Below are 21,753 nucleotides of genomic sequence, written 5' to 3'. Positions count from 1 at the left end.
ATTATACATGACGTCATAGACACGAAAGGAGAAACTTACAGCTTTCACTCCCACACAGATTTCTGACGGAAAACTGTGTAGGAGGAAGGGGAAAGCTTTTCATTTTTTCTGATTCAGTTTATACCGAACCAGTTGAAAATATTTGGATTCGAAACTCCATTCAATACATTTAATTTGGCTTCCACCAAAATCACCAAATCACCAAATTCAGTATATAACCCAACCAGTTTTCCAAAAATGGAGCCGAATCACCGTTTCATAACATGGTTTGTATGGATTTTAGTCCAAGGGGTACATCCCCGATTTTATTGATGACATAGAGTGCGAATAGACTCCCACATCGCATGGAACGATAGCGATGGTTACTTCGATGCTTCGCCCAACTCTATATTCTATATAGCTATGTGAAGGAGAATACGATGTAAAGGACGCGTGCAGGCACAAAGCACACCACCTCAATTCCTCTCATGTCGCTCTTGTTTATGTCGTTCGTGGTCATGCCGATCGGCATGAGAGAAGTTGAGTTGGTGTGTATCTTCCGAATCATACGTTCAAAGAAACAAAGAAACCAACCAAATAATCAGCATCTCAATGCTCGTGATGTGGAAAAAAATCGCCTTTGAATATGCAACGAATTTGTTTCCGTTCATAAATCTGGCCCAGAAGCTTTCTTTCAAACGCTTACTAGTGAAGCTTTAAGAAAAAAATATCAAAATATCAAAATATCAAAATATCAAAATATCAAAATATCAAAATATCAAAATATCAAAATATCAAAATATCAAAATATCAAAATATCAAAATATCAAAATATCAAAATATCAAAATATCAAAATATCAAAATATCAAAATATCAAAATATCAAAATATCAAAATATCAAAATATCAAAATATCAAAATATCAAAATATCAAAATATCAAAATATCAAAATATCAAAATATCAAAATATCAAAATATCAAAATATCAAAATATCAAAATATCAAAATATCAAAATATCAAAATATCAAAATATCAAAATATCAAAATATCAAAATATCAAAATATCAAAATATCAAAATATCAAAATATCAAAATATCAAAATATCAAAATATCAAAATATCAAAATATCAAAATATCAAAATATCAAAATATCAAAATATCAAAATATCAAAATATCAAAATATCAAAATATCAAAATATCAAAATATCAAAATATCAAAATATCAAAATATCAAAATATCAAAATATCAAAATATCAAAATATCAAAATATCAAAATATCAAAATATCAAAATATCAAAATATCAAAATATCAAAATATCAAAATATCAAAATATCAAAATATCAAAATATCAAAATATCAAAATATCAAAATATCAAAATATCAAAATATCAAAATATCAAAATATCAAAATATCAAAATATCAAAATATCAAATATCAAATATGAAAACAATTATCAAAAATAAAAAAAAATTGTCGAGTATAAGTTTTTGCATTATTCAGATACACTTGCAATTCCAAATGTTCTTTCACTCATTCCTCAAAGACAAATAGAAATAAATTGACAAAATGGACAAAATTGAAAAATTGGCATATTGAAAAAATTAAGATAGTTGAAACAATTGACCAAATTGACAGAACATATAGGTCAAATTGACGAAACAGAAAAAAACTGTCCAAATTGACCATTTTGGCCACATTTACAAAATTGAATAAACAAAATTGACAATTTCGCAAAATTGACAATATTGATAATATTGACAAAACATATTGTCAAAATTGATGAAACAGAAAATTGAAAAAAATGATTATACAGAATTGGCAAAATTGACAAAAAATGACAAAGAATAACAAAATTGAAAAAAATTGCCAAAAATGATAAAAATGACAGAAATGACAAAAATGCAAAATGTAAATCAATAATATAATCAAAATGCATTAAAATATTATGTGTGCGCTCGATAGCAGTGATATTGCTGTTTGAATCACAGATCACTTTTTTTGCAAGCCAAACATAAAATTTCTTGGGTACTAGCTCAACCCAATTGCCCCTTAAATGTATACTAGTAAGAATGCCCCTTAAATGTATGCTAAAAAATTTGATTTCTATGTTGATTAATTTTAGTAAAGGGCGAAAGCTGTTTCGAGAAAATCGCGTTGAAAGTAATTAGGTTTAAAATATAGGTCTTCAAACGGTACTTTTTCACCCAGCTAAAAATTCGATTTGTTAACATTTAGCCGTACGCCCTTTCGAAAAAACTCGATACCACTGCTGCGCTCATGCTGGGTAGGGAAAATACAATTTTATTGGAAAAAAAATTATGTGATACTGAGATCAACTCACCTAGTAGTAGCATGTATCCTGACAAGTTAAAGACAAAAATCAAAAATAAATATTTTAAATATTGTCGAGTATAAGTTTTTGCATTATTCAATTCCACTTACCGTTCCAAATGTTTTTTTCCTATAAATAAACTAAATAAAATATAATCGTTTTTCAGCATTTCCAGAGATCAATCAGTGCAATTCTGTAATTTCATCATCATAACTCTTATTAATCTATTTGTCTATAATTTTATAACTTCCAATTCATAGTACTTCTGTTAAAATTTAATACTGCCATAATCGAAAAAAAATTACAAAATTGACTTAATTGATCGAACTGAAAAAAAATGTCGAAATTGAATAACATTGAAAAAAGTTGACAAAAATGACAAAATAGAAAAATAGACAAAATTGACAAAAATAACTAAATTGAGAAAAGTCCAAATCGCCCATATCGGCCAAATTGACAAAATTTACAAAATTGGAAACAATTGACAAATTTGACTAAATTAACTATACGTCAAAAATGAAAAAAATAAATCTATGTTGACAAAATTGCAAAATTGACCAAATTGCAAAATTGTCCAAATTTAGATTATTGACAAAATTGACAAAACTATCAAAAATGACAAAATTGACAAAATTGAAAAAAAAATACAAAATTGCCTAAATTTACAAAATTGACAAAATTAACAAAATTGACAAAAATGATAAAATTGACAGAATTGACAAAATTGACATAATTGACAAAACGATAAAATCGAAAATTGAAAATATTGACATTTCAAAGTTGTCAAAATGTTTAATATCTATTGTTAATTCGATAGATTATTGTAACCTACGCTGAAGCATCGTATTTTACTCAAGCAGTTGTAATTTTACTCAAATATTTTTTCGCTTCCTTCACTTAAGAGGTTGAATTATTTGAAACACATGGTTAGGCATCTTTTTTAAAAATAATATTCCTTATTTTTAGACCTCTTCTATTTTATAGATATAAGATCATAATGTCATAGAAACGGGATCATACAAGATATTCCAGAATTCAATCATTCAAAAAATTTCAATTAGTTTAAAATTATGTTATTTATGTACAAATTATAATTATTTCAAAATATTTTTATCCTATAAACAATTTTGAATCTTAATTTCTTAAATTTATTTAGGAGATTACTACGTTCGAAATACTTTAATCATAATTCAGAATTTATAAATCTATCATTTATTTATTACTTTGCGTCATGTGTATCCAAATATTATTTAAAGACTCTAAGAAAGGCTACAATCCACTGTCAAGTGTATTAAATCGGGTTTTTTTTCTCGTGGCATTATTGACAATGAAAGCTTTGAAAAATTAGCCTGAAGCTTGATTGTTTTCAGGGATAAACACTTTTTCATGACTATAGAAGGAACATTTATCTTCACGTTCTTTCACGTAACAAACCATAGAATTACACAAAAACCTGTTAAGGTTATCTATATCCTAGCTCGATCCTATAATTTTTAGCCGTGCGAAGTTTTTGTTCGTGAAGTATAATATCGAGCGTAATAAAACATTTTTCTTCCTTGTCACTCTGCTCGACTAACTGCATGATGGTGGTGCTTTATTTGCTTTTTAAGTTATTAAAAAGTATTCTTAACTGATTATTATTTGCAAGCTGCTTATTCAAACACGTCTCGCCGGATCTCGGCTCGGAGGATCGGATTTCAGGCCAAAATCTCTTTATAACGAGAGCAAATCGAGGAACATGAGGAGGCGGTCTGTCTTTCCATCTTGACAAAGAGCCCCACAACCAATCCAACCCAACCCGGTTGTGCTTTGTTCATCATGTGGAAAGATAAATACTTTATAATTTGAGTAAAAACTTAAGCCACCGTTCGGTAATGCTGCTGCTTCTTGCCGTCATCAACAAGATGATGCTTTCTTCATCTTTCCACTCTTTCAGGTTTCAGGCCATAAGAACTAGACTGGCGTCGTCATTTTCGTGATCCAGTTGTTGAAAATTGCCAGCAACAGTTTACCCTGAACGCCATTCAACCAGCATCTCGGTATATCTCCGCTAATGAGCCCCAAATTCCCTCCAGCAGCGGCGGCAGTGAGCTGTTGGAAAATTTCCGCTTGGACTCGTAGTTTCCCATTCTTCAAGTGCCATTTTGACTAAAGTTTTACTTAAAAGGTATCACGGCACTCCACCTAGTATAGTAGATGTCGGGAAACTGGAGACATATGTTCCATTTTGTGTGAAAGAGTGCCTGGGCCTCCAACTGTGGAACAGTTAATGGCATTTATTTCGCTGGCTAGAAATGATTCTAAATCTGGGTAACTTTTAATTGGTTGATTCTCTCACAGGCGACAGATGGTAGTTATTTCTCCACATTTGATGTTCAACATCGCCTGCCAGTGGTTTTATCTCACACCACACCGTCCTGGAAAGCTATTCTTGATTACGGTTGGGAAGCAATTTTTCCTACACAATGCTCTGTGGTTAAACAATTAATTTATTGAATTAAATGTTTGAAATCCTCAATTAAGCTCAAGCGCTCAAAACTAACATGTTCAAGAATATCTAAGTAAGGGTGCTTAATCGCTTGGCAGCCTCTCAAATAAACGTATTTCATCATCATCAAGTAAAACTAATAAAATCTCTTCATATTCTATGTTTAAATGGAATATTGAAAAAAAAAAACCGTTGCATGTGAACACCCAAGCGGCGTGGTCCTTTTTTTTCGTTTATCCCGTGCGCGTCTCGCAAAATCGTCACGAACGAATGTGTGCCGATATGGAAATCATTCGATAAATTAGAGGCGAATCTACCAAGCAAGCCTCTCTAATAAAATAAATTAAATACGAAAAATGTGATATTCTGTCGAGCGTTACCGCAAATTTTCTAGAGGAGAATCTGGTTACAACGAAACTTAGTGTCAACATAAAATTGATAGTGAAAAGCTTCTGCAGCTTCGTGTTTCATTTGCGGAACCTCATGATGTCAAAGAAAATAAGAAAATATTTAAGAACAAATTATGAGTTCAGTATTAATATGGCCGAAAGGTGAAATCCAATAAGTGGGGGGGCCTACACGGAAAATAAAAAGTGTCTAGTGCAGTGGTCGGCAACCTTCCGAGTCGAAAGAGCCAAAAACTTCAAATTTTCATAAATTCAGGGTTTGAGAGAGCCACATTAAAGATTTATTGTTTTTGTTTTCAATAAAAAAATCAAATTAATGTACAGTTGCGTTCAAAAAAGAATGAAATCACGTAAAGCTGCGCACCCACTTCCATCTTTGACAAGCTGCCATTTCTCTCTCGGTTGATATTTTTTCATGAAAATTTCACACAATCTAGTTCAACTACCCAACTAAAACTCCACAAAATTTGTAGTCTTGATAATGACGGGAAACAAAGTTACACATGTTCCCGTAAAAAAGGGAAATTTGGAGTTGCTTCACTAAATTTGCTGTATCTTTGACAATTTTCATTGAAAAATCTTGAAATTTTGTCAAAAGATGTGAAAATGTTTGATCTAATACCAGGCCAAGTATCGTCAAAATCGATGAACGTGATCAAAAATGATGCCGGGTTGAAAATGAGGTTCATTATCGCCCAGCAGACGATTTCATTCTTTTTTGGACGGATGTTTATATGGAAATCATCGTAATCCATGTATTCTTGGTATTTTCTTTCTCAAAACTAAAATTTATCACAAAGAATGTTGTAAATTGATGGGAACTTTATTCTTCCTTTGTTTAGAAACAGAAATTGTTCCAAAAGAACTGGTATTGAAACACAAGAGCGAATAGAATATTCGCTTAAATTGTGGATCAAATTTGTTTATCGGTATAATTAGCAGGTCATTTCTGAAGCTCTGTTCTTCTTATTTTGAACTCTGTTGAAACATTTTCTCTTTCGAAACAAAGAACGAATGAAGCTTTTAGCAGTTTATAACATTTTGTGTGATAAATATAGGTTTTGTGAAAGAAAATACCAAGAATACATGGATTACGATGATTTCCATATAAACATCCGTCCAAAAAAGAATGAAATCGTCTGCTGGGCGATAATGAACCTCATTTTTAACCCGGCACCATTTTTGATCACGTTCATCGATTTTGACGAAACTTGGCCTGGTATTAGATCAAACATTTTCACATCTTTTGACAAAATTTCAAGATTTTTCAATGAAAATTGTCAAAGATACAGCAAATTTAGTGAAGCAACTCCAAATTTCCCTTTTTTACGGGAACATGTGTAACTTTGTTTCCCGTCATTAAAAAGACTTCAAATTTTGTGGAGTTTTAGTTGGGTAGTTGAACTAGATTGTGTGAAATTTTCATGAAAAAATATCAACCGAGAGAGAAATGGCAGCTTGTCAAAGTTGGAAGTGGGTGCGCAGCTTCAAGCGATTTCATTCTTTTTTGAACGCAACTGTACATTAGTTTGACAAAAACAACTTGAAACCCATAAGAGCAGTGGTTTTCAAAGTTGTCTGGGGGGTCTTTGAGAGCATGCAAGGGTCGGTGGAAGGTTTGAGAGTTGCCAATTTTTGTTGCATTTCGGAACAAATTGGTTCCAATGTCACTTGAGCTCCAAAATATAGAAACAGAGGGGCGGTGAGTGAAAAAGTTTGAAAATCACTGCATTAGAGTTTCTTTTCCTAATTCTTGCATTTTTCTTTGATTACCATTAAGTACATGGATTCTTTTCTGGCTATAAGATGTTGACACTCTTCTAACATGGTATGATTTTATATCAATTTTAATACGTTGGCAAAAATCTAGTCAAGGAGATTTCAAATCCATGATGTTGAGGAAAAAAATTTGAAAATATTTATATTAGTAGAATATTTATAATTTCTTCGGCAAAGAAAAGCTTATAAAATAACAAAGTAAAGGGGAAATTGAAAATTCCAACTTATTAAATTTCGTAGAGGGCAAAAAAGTGATTGCGAGTGCTTGAAATATAAAATTTGATAAGGATTACATTGTATGATAACTGTTGCAGTTTATATCGACTTATTTTAACACTTTCAGCCGCCGACCGTGACCTAGAGGATAGCATTCAAGTCTTCTAAGCCAGAGGTCATAAGATCGAATCTCGGTCACGGCATACATAGTACTCTTTCTGTGGGCTGGTGGTGTTAGCATTAAGGCTATGATCATTAAGATTCCGGGCAGTTACAAACGTGTGTATTTCAAAAACTATTCATTTGATCAAAAAACTTTCTATGGAAGAAATGAAGGTGTTAATATTCAATGTAGAATTATAAAAAAAAATTATCGTTGATTACAAGAAATACTCTTACTTTATTATAAAATCCCTTTTTTATCTTTGCACACTTTTTCCAGTCATTTATTGATCTACTAGCTGATCCCATACGAACTCCGTTTCGCTTTCAACTTGTTGTATGAATACGCCAATTGTCAAGCATTTTCCAGATGCACTTCCGAAATTATTGTTGTTATTATTGCAAAAATATTGGACGTTCACTTTTCTGTCGTCTGCTACAAAATTTTAAATCAGAAATCAATTGAACGTGCCAAAAAACCCCCGTGTATGAATTTCGACTCGACAGTTTCATAACAACGCAATTATTGCCATAAAGTTAAACCCCTATTCGGTGGCCTCTTATACAATCTTTGATATCTGAAATTAATTTCCTTCCCTCAAAACTCCCGTGCGCAAACTTTCAAAGAAATCTATTGCATAGTAACGTCAATATTGCTAAAAGCAGTAAAAAACTAATGGACGACTCCTGTCGTAGACCTTTGGCAAAACATATGACATCTATAATCGATTGTCCGTCCCTGAAAATTACCGTGCCAATTTTCATCCCAATCCGTATGGTAACGACGATATTGCAAAAATATTGAAACGTTAATATGGACGCCCACCTTTTGCCGGCCCCTTACACTGAATTCAATACCTGAAACTGATTGCCTTAAAACTCTCGTGTTCAAATTTTCATCCCAATCCTTCATCCTTTCATGAAAAACATTTTTTACAACCATCATTTTTTAGAAAACTTGAATAGATTTGGCTGAATAGTTTTATCTTCAAAAGATTAAACTGCTTTTTTATTTTTTCCATCCCCTATCTAATGAAAATATCTGTTGAAGATTATCCCACTTTTCAATATGGATGATCTCCCTGTAAAATGGTGTATTTAAGTTTCATTTAATTAGAAATTTCTTAAAAACCTCCAAACTTTGTTGAAGCATGTTGAAAACTCACTTTGCATGTTTTCAATTGCATGTGAGTATTTTTTCGCTTTTCAATTTCGCCCTGTTTTATTATTAGTTTACCTTAAATGTTCAAAGTTCAACTAATTGCTTTTAGAAGTTATCGAAAGCAAATCATCCCGAAAACACCATTTTTATATTAGCTTAGCTTAGCTTGATAGACTACTCACATCCACTTTTAAACATTGAGTCTGAAATGAATAGTAAAAAATGTTCAAAAACAATCAATACCCGAAAACACCATTTTTATATTATGAAAAAAGTTTTTTTTAGTTCTGTTTTTTTCAGGACACAAACATCCCATTAATAGATCAATGATAACTCAAAAGTTAGAAATTGGCCAGTGAAATCAAATTGTATAAAACTCAAAACCTCAAATTTAATTATCTTATCAATTTTCTAATCCCCCATTAACATCCCAATTGGAGCGTTAAAATCACAGCCTTGAACTTATAACTCTGAATCTAAAAAAAAATTCTTTCTCTATGAGGAATTCCAAAAATATAAAAATCGTTGATCCTCAAAACCCCCCAGCGGCGGTGAAGAGCACTTTGAAAGCTACTACTATTCAAGTCAATATATTCCTACAGGCTAGTTTTATTTTCCAATCAAAATGTAGGCTTATAATTGCATCCAAATATCTCGTAACGGTAGCATGTGCTCTGAACAGTAGTACAAAAAACACCCGCCAAAATTTTTACTTTCAAATTTTTAATGCTGAGCAAGTTTTGATTTGCTATCCAGTACATGTGAGCTCTGGATGGTCGTTTCTAATAGCCTGCCTATGGTGATGGTGAAAATAATTCCGCCAACGAAACGAACGGAAACGAAAGTCGGTTCAAAAAATGGGTGCCATGACTTTTGGTTCGGGGGAATAAAACCGTTGTTGAATGGACGACCGCCTTCAAAAGGGGTCATCCGAAAATCTAAAAACATTTTTCATCATTCCTGGTCCTAATGAGCACCCGTGCCAAATTTCAGCTCTCTAGCTCTTAAGGCAGCTGAGCCTATTGAAGACAAACATACAAACAAACAAACGGAAATTACTTTTTATATATATAGATTATTTTTAACACAGAAGCAAAACCTTTGCAAAATCATGATATTTTACACAAATTCACCTGGAAAAACCAATTGGAATCTGGTTCGAACCTTTTCATGAGTAGGCATCTTGAAGAATTCGACCTCTTAATTTCGGTTTTAACATAAATTTCTCCATCAGAACACATCTGTCACATCGCGTAAAAACCGGTTGCACAGATTTCGATCTATGAAACTGCTCACTATTACCTATTTACTTAGTGTCTACTAGTCAGGCAACAGTTTTTGCCTGCCAGAAACGGATTTATTGCATAGTTAAGGGGTCTACTTTCAGTTATTCTCAATAACCATAGTCTTTTTACCCATATTTGAGATCAAGGGTCCCACTCCAATGCTCGGTTTGAACTTCGTGAGCATCCTAGAGTTGCTCCTTATACTTTTTAACTATTTGGGCCAAAAAAAAAATTTAGAAAAAATCAACTGTTCATGAGTTTTCAAGTCGCCAATGAAGAATTTTCGAGGCGATTGTGCAAAAATGTCTTTTTGCATCGTGAATATCGCTAACACACGTTAACTTAAAAATCTGAAAAAAATATAATAATAAAATAAGATAGTCCTTTTCATAACCTACACAACGCTACTAAAATTTTGCATATCCGAGCTCTCGTAATGTAGCTATCACCGAAATAAAGTGTCCGGATACTAAATGATCATAGCTTTAGTAGAATTTAGATCTCTTCAAAGAAACATGAAGTTTCACTGAGATCCTATATGTGTGTGTTCCTTTCAGATGATTTCAGAAGCGCTGATTGACTTTCGAATCACTTTATATTGTCTTCAAAGATATGCCATTTTATTGTACAACTTTTAAAAATAACTTACCTTGAGCTTTTGACTTAATCTTTATTTTGTGTTGCGGAGCTACATCCGATCACTTCGCTAGTTGATTTTAACTGATTCGATCGTCATCTGATCGGGCGTTGATCATCTGTGCCAAAAGAGTATCCAGTCTGTATAATAATTATCAACTGCTGATAAATTTTCTCTCAATAGGTTTGTTTTCTCTCGTTATACTTCAGCATCATGAGACTCATTAATGTGGCTTAAATTTACGCGTTAACAATAACATAACAGAGGCTGTCTAAGAACCCTTTTTAAAGTGATAAACTTTGATTTTCCTGTTAGCTACATCTTAACCTTTGTGTTTGAAGGCCAAGCCACACAGACATAGGCAGGACCTTGCTGCCGATGCACAGTGGTCCAAAATGGTCTGAAATGGAACTTTTTTCCTGTTGCTTTTGTCTTTCATTTTACCTATTAGTTGTCTTCAGAATATTTACTAGTGAGATTGTTTCCCATAACGTGAAAGAATCAAAAATTAGTGACAGCCTGCTACGATAAAAATAAATGCACTAACTTTTTTTTGTTTGAAGAGATAGAGACCAAATTTATTCTACAAAGTTGTAGATGTCATCAAAATATGAAACTTTGCTGAATTAATAAGAGCTCTATCTCTATTCAGTGCAGAGTTATAAAGCTTTCAGTTTAAAACATACTTAAAATTTGTTTTTTGTACTTAACTATTGTAAATTTTGAACTTACATAAATATGATTCTCACAACATTTATTGCGATACTCAATACCCACATTTTGCACTAGATTTAAAGTCTCCACGACCTTGTCTTCAGAAGTTATCGCAATTTTAAGTTTTATTTTTCCTTTATTTTAAGAATTTCTTGGGTAAAATGGGGCATGTGGATCCATAAACTAAATACCACATTTTGAAGTATGATTCAAGTTCTACAAACTTAGCCAGAAAATACTTGTCTCCACGCGCCCGTTTTTGAGTACGGTCGGCATAAATTTGTTGAATTCTTAGATTTTAACGATACAACCCGAGCGTCGATCTGGGAAAAAAGCTCCTGATTATTTTCAAGATGAGTATTTCGTTTCATTATTTTCATTTATTTTTCAACGTCGAACGTATTTAGTAAAAGAAAAATTTTCATAAATTTTGTCCCGAATTTTTGACATTTATGTATGTAGTTGTAGTCAAAGCATGCTATGACATGTGTTCAAGTTTGGCTGCAAGAAAGCTCCGGTAACTTTTTATTTTCTGAGAAAGCCTACATTTTGGCGTTTATTTGTAGTAGATACAGCAGAAAGTTTGAATCCTGGTTTTTTTTTTGTCAATATCAAGTCATTCAGATGATTTTGATGAGTAAAGTGTGTATGAGAAAGTACGAATAGTTGAATAAACGTGTGAATTTTGTGTGAGTGTTAGGGAACACTGTTTCGTTATTAGATCGGGTTTTTTGCCGTAAAAACTATTTAATGCTTTGTGCTACTGGTTTTATGATGACTCGTTTACATTGTTGAAGTTTTGAAAAGTTTCAATCAAATTCAGAAGTGACGCTGATGTCAAAGATAAGTATATTTTTCTGTGAAATTTTTACTTAAAATTTTATGGCATAGGGATTTTTTGTTTAAAATCATTATTTCACTCGAGATTCAAGTTTTTTTTAAAGGTTCGTTTTGATTGGACTGCTGTCAAAACTACATACAAAGTTTTCATCTTAAGAGTTCATTTTTTTAAAACATTGTAAAACTACAGCTCAAATGAAACAATTTTGTCATATTCTCTAAAACCCACATTAATTTATCTAGCCTTTTGTATCACTTCAATATTGAATTGGTAACATTTTTTTTTCTTTACTGTTTAGTGGCATTCATTGGATTAGACCTAAGTAATTATTTGAGACGAATTATTTTTTCTGTGCATAGTTGATAGCAAGAAGCCTTTTTTTTCTCCATAATAAAGAAATCAACATGAGGCAAAGAGTAGAATTAGAATTTCACTGATGAGATTTCAAAAACGACCTTCATCAATTATCACAGCTGACAGCTCATTTAAAATTTCTAACCCAATCACCGAGGCGCATCCCGAATAGCCAAGACCATGGTATTAATATATCAAAACAACGATTTCCAATTTAACAATCAAGATCATCGTAATTTCTAAATAATTTTCAACCAGTTTTAATCATGAAACTATCATAATTTTGAAAGTCACCGTGAAGTACATCGTAAATTACTAATATTTCATAGTTGACATTTCTATCAGAATCATGGTTTCACAGTACTTTTCTAGTGATATTTATTATTACAATGTAATTCAAAGTAAAATGAAAATCCAAACTATGCGAACATTAGTAAATTTTTGCTTTTTTTACAATTTTCCGTGCAGAGAAAGTTTTTCGCGCTCAAACTCATTTTCTCCAAGGGATTTTTTTTTGTGATTGTCGCGGCCGTAATCAACTAATCCGGACAAGTTCCGAAATCGCGATTGCGGGATTTGGAAAGGAAGACGACCTTTCAACTCCGGTGATGATGGTAAGTACTTTTGTTATAATATTCATTGATTTGTAGAGTTATGAAACTGATACAAATTTCTTTAATTCCATAAGCTGGCAAAATTGGTTATGTTCCCCGCTCCAGCTTTAGTTAAGGCTGGCATACGAAGGCTGCTGACGTGGACAGGATAGACGCCGACGCAAAACGGTATCACGCGGATTGGTGGTCTAGTGGACTGGTGAGCAGGAATCTGGCCGTGTCCCAGGGAATGTTTATGGAGTAGAGGCTCAAGAGCCACCAGTGTTACAGTGGAACCATACTATTTTCTTATTTTTTTTTAAATGACTAGTTTTTTTTTAATCAAAAACCAAAAATCTGAATAAATTATGAAGCAAACAAACGGGATACTTTTTTTTTCAAATGAAAATATAAACTTAAATGAAAACAATAATTCAAACCACGAAATTTCACGGTCCTATAATTATGATAAATCATGAAATAACCTTGATATTCATGATCGTTGAACGATTGAAATTCAAGGGAAAACAATGAATGTTACAGTTCCGTTGAAAAAAAGTGGAAGCTGTAAATATCATTAACTTTATCGTTTTGAGTTTCGAAATGTATAGAAAAAAGTTGATTTTTTCAACTTGTATATATGCACAGCGTTTCCAGTTCGATGATTTAAGGTGGATATGAGTAGTCAACCAAGCTAAGCTAAGCTAAGCTATTTGTTTATTTGAATTTGAATTTGAATCATCTGACAAAGGTGTCTTAATGATCTACTTAATATTATTAGCACTTTACATGATACTTTTCTTAATTTCTTAACTGGTCGTTTAAATAAGATTCAATACGGCGCTTAAAAGTTGCAGTGGAAACCTTAAAGTCTAAGACATTATAAAGCACGGATCACTACAAATCTGGACGCATTAAAACGGATCTATCTCGGAGCTATGTAAACGAAATAAAAATGTTTTGTGCTTGAAATGTAGGGTTTTTATTGCACTTTAAAGGAAAAATAATAAAAAAATTATTCCGATGTTGTTTTGATGAATTTTCGAATATTTGGTTGAGTATCACTCATTATAGTTTGAACACCCTATTCGCTGACCTCAGCGGCCATTTTGTTCCACAATCTCTTCATCTCTGTTGCTTCCCGATTCGTCCTACCATTCTTCTTCATCTTCTGCTTGACAATTGACCAAAATTTTTCGATAGAGCGGAATTGAGGGCAGTTGGGTGGGTTGATGTCCTTTTCGACAAAATCCACCCGTTGGCCCAATACCACTGTAGAACCTCCTAGCTGTAGTGGCAGCTTGCCAAATCTTGCGAAAACTTAACTAGTCCTTTGTGAGATCTAATGTACGAAAAAAAAAGTTTTTCAGGCATTCCTCCTTGTAAATTTCGGGGTCCATGGTTTTGTTTTTCACAAAAACCGGAATTTTTCGTCCGCAGCTGCAAATACCTTGCCAGATCAAACACTTTCTTGCACACTTATCAGCAAAAACGAATTTGAAGTTGCCGGGACATCACCATGACCAGTGCAGTGCACCACTGCGGTGGCTTTACATAATTTTTGGGCAGAAAGCTGCCCATAATCCATCTTCACGTACGTTTCGTCATCCATGAGGATGCATCCGTCGAACTTCGTTGGAATCTTCTTGTATAACTTGCGGGCACGTCCTTTGGCTACTAAATTCTGCTTCAATGTCCGTTTTGGTTGCTTACTGGTCCGATAGGATCGTATTCCTTCGCGTAGACGAATTCTGCTGACGGTGCACCAGTCGGCGTTGAATTTCTTGGCAATGTCATAGTCCGACTACCCTGTGTTTTCCTTGATCGTTCTCAACACCTTCAAATGCAGTTTCTGATTCTTAGGTCCACTATAACGCTTGGTATGAACCTGCCGATCTATAGTACGCATCTCACGGAAACGTTTGAGAACGCTACACACGGTTGATTTGACCATTTTTAACGATTTGGCGATTTTTGAACCCGACCACGTCGGGTTTTTGACATGGGTGTTCAAAATTTATTTTCATCTCGCGGCTTCCATCACGTGTAACTTTTTTGAAACAAAACGAATCGTAATGAAATTTTCAGCACTGGTAGAAGAAACATTCCTCTACAAAGTGCTGCCAAAACATTCCAGATCCGACAACTAGGAGCACTATGGTTAAATAAATAGTGCGTCCAGATTTGTAGCGATCCATGCTTTAATAACGTAAAAAGCACATTTTTGCGGAACGAAGAGGGTCGATGCTGCCATAGCTCGTGTTTCTGGGTTCCAGAGAGAGCCAGTTTCTATTACGCAAGGTTTTTTTTCTGGAGCATAAATATTACAGCGAGAAAGTAGCCAGGAGTAGTCAATTTCGTTACGAAGTATCTTAGCCACAAACAGCGATTGACCGATGGAACGACGATCCGACAGCGTATGAAGTCCAAGCAGGGCACCACGATGAGCGTATGGCGGTAAATTTAAAGGATTCTCCCAAGGTAGCTCACGAAGAGCGTAACGCACGAACCTACGTTGGATGGCTTCAAAACGCGCTTTCCATGAAGCTTCCAAAGGCCACCATACTAGGTTCGCAAATTCCAAAAGCCAAAGTTGTCCTAACACAATCACATGTTTTGTTTTGTTACCCTCAGTTTAGTATGGTTGATTATCCATCCTTCATATCAACGTTTAAATTTTTATCTTCCTTATGATGCCCAACTGCTCCAGGTGTGGGTTTTTACTTATAGTTAGGAGGTGCTTTCTGAAGACGAAAAGTGAATCTCGTTCCCGTGGAAACTAATTTCCCAATCATAAATCACGACACAAAACTGAAAACCGCAACTACCAACACTCAAACAACACAAATGCCGTTAAACAGCACAGGTATCTTCACACAGGTGCAGGATTTCATAATTTCGCTAGGTGTTACACCACAACAGGAAGCGCGAGCTAGCTAGGCTGCTGGTGAGATTAATTGTGAAATAAAATCCAATTAATTTTATGCGAGGTACTTCTGTCGCCATTTTAGCACCAAGCGAAAACGTTTATGTATGTATTTACCTACATCTCAGGGAGGCGTGGAAGCTGAACGCCAAAAACCACCGACCTAACAAGCACCACAATTTCGTGCATTATCTGACGGTAATTACGTTGAACATACGCTGTAAAGATGTTAGAATGATTCATATGTGTAACTGAACCAACCAATCAAATCCATAATGGCTCAATTATTCGCTGAATCTAATTTCTCAAGTAGGTACGATTAAAGTAATAGTTGGAATTTATTTTGTTTATGTGTCCCTTTAGATTCGAGACGACATTTCTCCCACAAACATGCAAAGGGCGTGGGCGGCATTTCGTGAAATTGATTATTATGTCTGGCCATGCCGGGCACAGTTTTGCTATTTTTAACGAATTCCGGACCTATCGATTACCCGTATACCATATTGAACGAAAACCTCCTTACAGTTTTTCTTATTATTTTTATTTCTCTATCTTCCACCCAGGCTGCTGAATCCGAAGGTTGTGCGGGCTTGCACGGTGGCACTCGCCGATTGGGACCAAATTCCAACTTCATCGCTGAAGGCGGCCGTCACCCTGCTTCACCGGATTGCCGTAGGATGTAAAATGCCGGCTCTGTTGTTCCAGGTATGTAGGACTGTAGCTACACAGAAATGTTTCTTATTTGCCATCATCGCATCGCTGCTGATGCTTCTGCTCCACAGCAGATTTAACGAAAAACACGTTTATTAAATATTGCCTCACGCTTGTTTCCCGGAACTCGCTACCTGTTCCTAGCTACCTGCCCAGGAAATAATCGCATTTTATCATCGTCATTATCATGAACTGCCTCCGTTTGCTCATCAAAAATAATGAATGAGATTTATTTTCGACGCCGGTATTATTTTACTCACAATCACAAGATGGCTATAGTTAGCAGATGGTGGGGAGGCGCGCGATGTTGGGAAGTAAAGCTCTCAAGCTTTTCGAATTTTTCTGCAATTTCTTCCGAGAAAGTAATAGCAATAGCGGTGTTTTGTATTGTGTATTATTTTTCCAGCTTTGAAGCTATTGATTTTTCTACAGAAATGGAAATAGCTGCTATTATTTCGGAGGTTTCCAATAAACAAGCTTTATTTTTCAGTACTTTCTGCTTATTTAGTTTTTTTAAACCTTTTTTATGCGGCACAACTACGGGAGTAGGTGTTGGAGCAGCACGCGTTTTTTCGGAGCTGCAAAATTTTGATTTTAAATATCATTTTAACAATTTAAAGTGAAAATGATAATTTTAAATTGTAGATTCAGTGTTCCTTTGTACAACTATTAGATTGAACAGTGAAAAGTTTTAATTTCAATTCGGCGATTGTATGTACCTACGGTGTTAACTGTGCCTAAGAAGCAGAATAGCTTAACGGCAACTGGTCGCGGATTTGGAAGAGACATTGAATAGTGATGATCTGGCGACAAAGCTGTGTCGCATTCAAATGATTTTATTGGAAGAAATACATTCGCGCGGATAATGTCCTAATGAATACCTACCTACCTAAGGGTCCGGCACCGATTGTCCGACGCATAGGGCTGAGATAAAAGATCTCCACTGCTGGCAATCCGGAGCCAGCGTCTTAAATTGCTGCCAGCCAAGGTTCTCGTCAACTGTGCGGGTTTTAGCGGCTAAACTACGCCGCCACGAGCTTCTGGGCCTGCCTCTTCTTCGATGCCCCTCTGGATTACAGTCAAGCGCCTCTCTGCAAATCTCGTTTTCATCTTATCGCAGCGTGTGCCCAATCCATCTCCACTTACGTTCCCGAATCTCGATTTCTAGCGCCTCTTGATGACACCGGCGATGAAGTTCCACTTTTTAGATCCAACTTCCAGGTCACCAAGCGCGGATGATGTTCCGCAGGCAGCGATTCACAAAAACTTGCAGTTTTCGCGTCGTCACCGCATATGTGCACCAAGTTTCACACCTGTACAGCAATACGGATCTGACGTTTGAGTTGAAGATTCGGATCTTAGTTCGTAGAGAGATCTGGCGTGAGCGCCAGATGTTTCGGAGACTTGCAAAAGCAAATCCAGCTTTTCTGATCCGGTTTCGATGTCTTTCCTGGTACCACCGTCAGGCGTAATCTGGCTACCAAGATACTGGAAGCACTCCACTTTCTCAACCTGTTGTCCAGCTACCACGAATGGTGTTGTCCTAATGAATGGTGAAAGCTAATAAACGATTAGGGTCTGTGAATATCAAAAAGGTTATAAAAAGCGGAGTTTTTAATGGCTTTCTGAATCTTGTCCCACGAGTTGCGTGGCAGATTGCTGCGATTGATAAATATTTTTGGAGAGCAGCAAAACACAAATTGCTATGTTTATTATACAAGGAAATTATTCAGACAAATATTTGTCTTATGTTTTATTTTTGAGTATTTTGAATCCAAAGTTTTTTTTTATATTTTTATCAATACGTTTCTAAATGTGTATGAACATGTTTCTGTTTAAATTTTCTTAATCAATTTTATAACTTCAACGGTATTTTTTTTTAATTTAATTAATTTCCAATCAACAGTATTAAAATAATTATAGAATCGTATATACATGCGTATATTACACAACTAATAATTAACCTTGACAGATTTAAAAAGGGGCAGATTTTCGTTTCCTTCACAAAACCTTTGGAAATTTCAAATTTCGGAAGATTTTGGGTGCACTTATAATTATTTTCTTTATTTTCATCTTTCTTTTTAAGAGCGAGTAAAGGCGCTATATCCAAGGTCATAGACCAGAGATGACGGTGCATGGAAAGTTAAAACTGGGAATACAATTTGTGAGATGTTATGAACAAATTAAAAAAAATATATTCAAAGCTAAACATAAGATTAAGACAAACGTTCGATGTAGCAGTTAAATTCCAGTTCCCTATAGACTCGAAAACTACTAAACCGATCAATGTGAAATTTGGCATGTAAAAGTTTTTGGAGTTGGAGACGGTTTCTAAAGAACTTCCAAACAGTTCCGACTTAAAAGAAGGGGGACTCCCATACAAAATTTAAAAAAATAGGACACAATTCAAAAATTTTTGGGAAACTACTGAACCGATCAACATAAAAATTTTCCCGGTTTTTAAGACCGGGAATGATTTCGATTAACTTTTAAACCTTCCGAATCCAAAAAAAGGGGGACTTCCATACAAAATTAACAAAAAAAAATTACCAAATTTTAACAATCTTCGAAGGATTTTTGTGAAAAATTGATAAACGTAAGCGTTTAGACTTAATGAGATGATTTATTGAATTGTCAAAAAAGTTTAACTAATTTAGATGCTAGCTTGTATTGACAGACGCTTCCCATTTTAATAAATGAAGACTCATATTCAATAAATATAACATACATATTATTAACAAAACCAATGTCTTAGTGTTTTCATAAAGTTTTTGATTTTGTACAAATTTGCCTGTATTTGAGTACTCCTCTCGCTTCAAAAAGGGCGATTTTTTTTTTTAATTTACAGGTTCTATTTATTGGATTGAAGATCCCTCCTAACAGATGGCGGTACTGAAGTGAAATCAGGTTAGGGTGATATGAAATCATTTAGATTTTAGATAAATTAAACTGTAAATTAAATGCTAATATAATCAACAAATGAATAGCCTAAACATTTTATTTCACAACTGTTGAATAAAAAAAACCTTTAAATTACTTCAATGAGATGAATAAGATTTTTTTAATAACATCGACTCTACTTAGAACTTATAAAATAAGCATTCCATATTTCCCGGTTTTATCCGGGCATGTCGAGGAAAATATCGAAGCGAGTCTGAATCAAAACCTCATAAAATCTGCCAGCCTATCTTTTCATGTTTACTTAATGCTTATCCTTTGCGTTCATTCTTGTTTATTATAAAAATAAAACAATTCTTTCGGTAACTTTGGTAACTGTGGTAACGCACTATGAGAGATTGTCTTACAAGCTAGCGGACAAAAATATATACACAATATTTTCAACAATTAGACTGTCCTTTCTTTTGGTTACTATCGTAAGATAATAAGTTAAAATTTCAAAATCTGAATTTTTACAGTGGCTTATACATAAAGGGTGATACGGTCAAAATTTGGTCAAGGGAAAACGCGTGTAAATCGGTGAAATCGTTCATTTAAAAAATCAAATTAAATTTCTTTTTCAAGTTTAATTAGTAAAAAATTCAGGAAAAATATTTAGTTAGGCTTCCGCTTTTCCAAATCCGAATTGCCGAGCCTTACGCTTAACCCCTGCCATCAGATTTTGTACAGCCACCTTGTCCACCTTCTTCGCCGCAGAAAGCCAGTTTGCCTTGAACTGCTGCTCGTCCTTAGCAGTTTTTTTGGTCTTCTTTAGGTTCCGCTTGACAATAGCCCAGTATTTCTCAATGGATCGATTTAAGCGCCTTCTGCGTAGTTTTCCACTAGAGAGATAAAATCTGCCATCTATCATTTTAATATAAAACCTTTTTATTTTTAACAGATGGCGGTGCAAAAGCAATACAGGTTAGGGTGACATGAAATTATTTTGATTCTTGATAAATTAATCTGTAAATTAAATGCTAGTATAATCAACAAATAAATGGCCTGAAAGATTTATTCCACAACTTATGAATAAAAAGAACGTTTGAATTACTTCAATGGGATGAATAAGATTAGTTTTTTTTTCAATAGTATCAACGGTTCTTAGAAATTATTGAACAAGCATTCCAGATTTCCCGGTTTTATCCGGGCGTATCCAGCCCATGATCCGCCCGGATGCCCGTTTCATTTTAAAAAAGTACGTATGTATTCACAAAATTTGCTAAATTTACCCAAAAAAAAAATCAAATTGAGTAAAGATAAGTTTTAAATTTTGATCCAAAAACGATTTTTTATAATTATTTTCATCAAAATTAATTTAAAAAAATTTAGAATTATTAAACACAATTTGATGTGCTTCGACGATAAAATAAAGGTTCACGAGAATTTTTCCTATTATTATTATCTTGTTTAAATATTGGAATACTTTGCTCAGATTTGTCCGAATATGGGTCGGTTTTTGAGATTGAATGTGCGGTTTTCCACGGTTTAAAAAAATGACCAGGGCCGAAAACGTGCTGGAAAATTGCAGGAATGCATAGTATAGAATTCCATCGTTTATTGCTCCGCTTACTCCCAATCCACTCAGACGATCATGCACATAGAATCGCTCGATCATATAGATATTTTTAATTTGTTGAAAAAAAAAAAGAACTTCAACATAAATTAAAACTTCATAAAATCTGCCAGCCTATCTTTTCATGTTTACTTTATACTTATCCTTTGCGTTCATTCTTGTTTATTATGAAAATAAAACAAATCTTGCAGTAACTATGGTAACTGTGGTAACGCACTATGAGAGATTGTCATACAAGCAAGCGGACAAAAATTATTCAAAATGTTTTCAACAATTTGACTGTCGTTTTTTTTTTTGGTTATAAGTTAACATTTCATAATATCAATTTGAATGTGTCTTATATGTTTATTAAAAAGGGCAAAAATCTGTCATGTATTTGTGCAGAACTCAGGCCCCTATCCTTTCGGTTGCTGCCTTTTTATTTTATAAACACTCCTAGCCAGATCTGATTTGTAAAAAAAAAACATGTTTGAACAGTTAGGACAATATAGGTAACCCATTAAGGTACCAAGTTTTAAAGTCAAAGACGGGTGACCAGAAAAACTGATCAGCTCGTTTTATAATTACTTTTTATAGAGTCTAGGTCAAAAAACTGACAACGGTGAAATTTTCAAAAAGCTCCTAATCTTGAGATCGTAACTGAACT

General features: G+C 34.1%; 1 protein-coding gene across 1 annotated transcript in view; it reads left to right on the top strand.

Annotated features, from left to right (window-relative positions):
- Positions 1 to 21,753, top strand: part of LOC129753099 (protein timeless homolog) — a 225,096-nt gene that overhangs the window by 172,699 nt on the left and 30,644 nt on the right. Inside the window, exon 11 of the mRNA XM_055748904.1 lies at positions 16,447 to 16,588. Within this exon, the coding sequence (XP_055604879.1) occupies positions 16,447 to 16,588 (142 nt within the window). The remainder of the gene's footprint in view (positions 1 to 16,446; positions 16,589 to 21,753) is intronic.

The sequence above is a fragment of the Uranotaenia lowii genome, chromosome 1, assembly GCF_029784155.1.
Source record: "Uranotaenia lowii strain MFRU-FL chromosome 1, ASM2978415v1, whole genome shotgun sequence".
NCBI classification, from domain to species: Eukaryota; Metazoa; Arthropoda; class Insecta; order Diptera; family Culicidae; genus Uranotaenia; species Uranotaenia lowii.
Note: the sequence above shows the minus strand (reverse complement) of the source record. Positions and strands in the feature narration are given on the sequence as shown.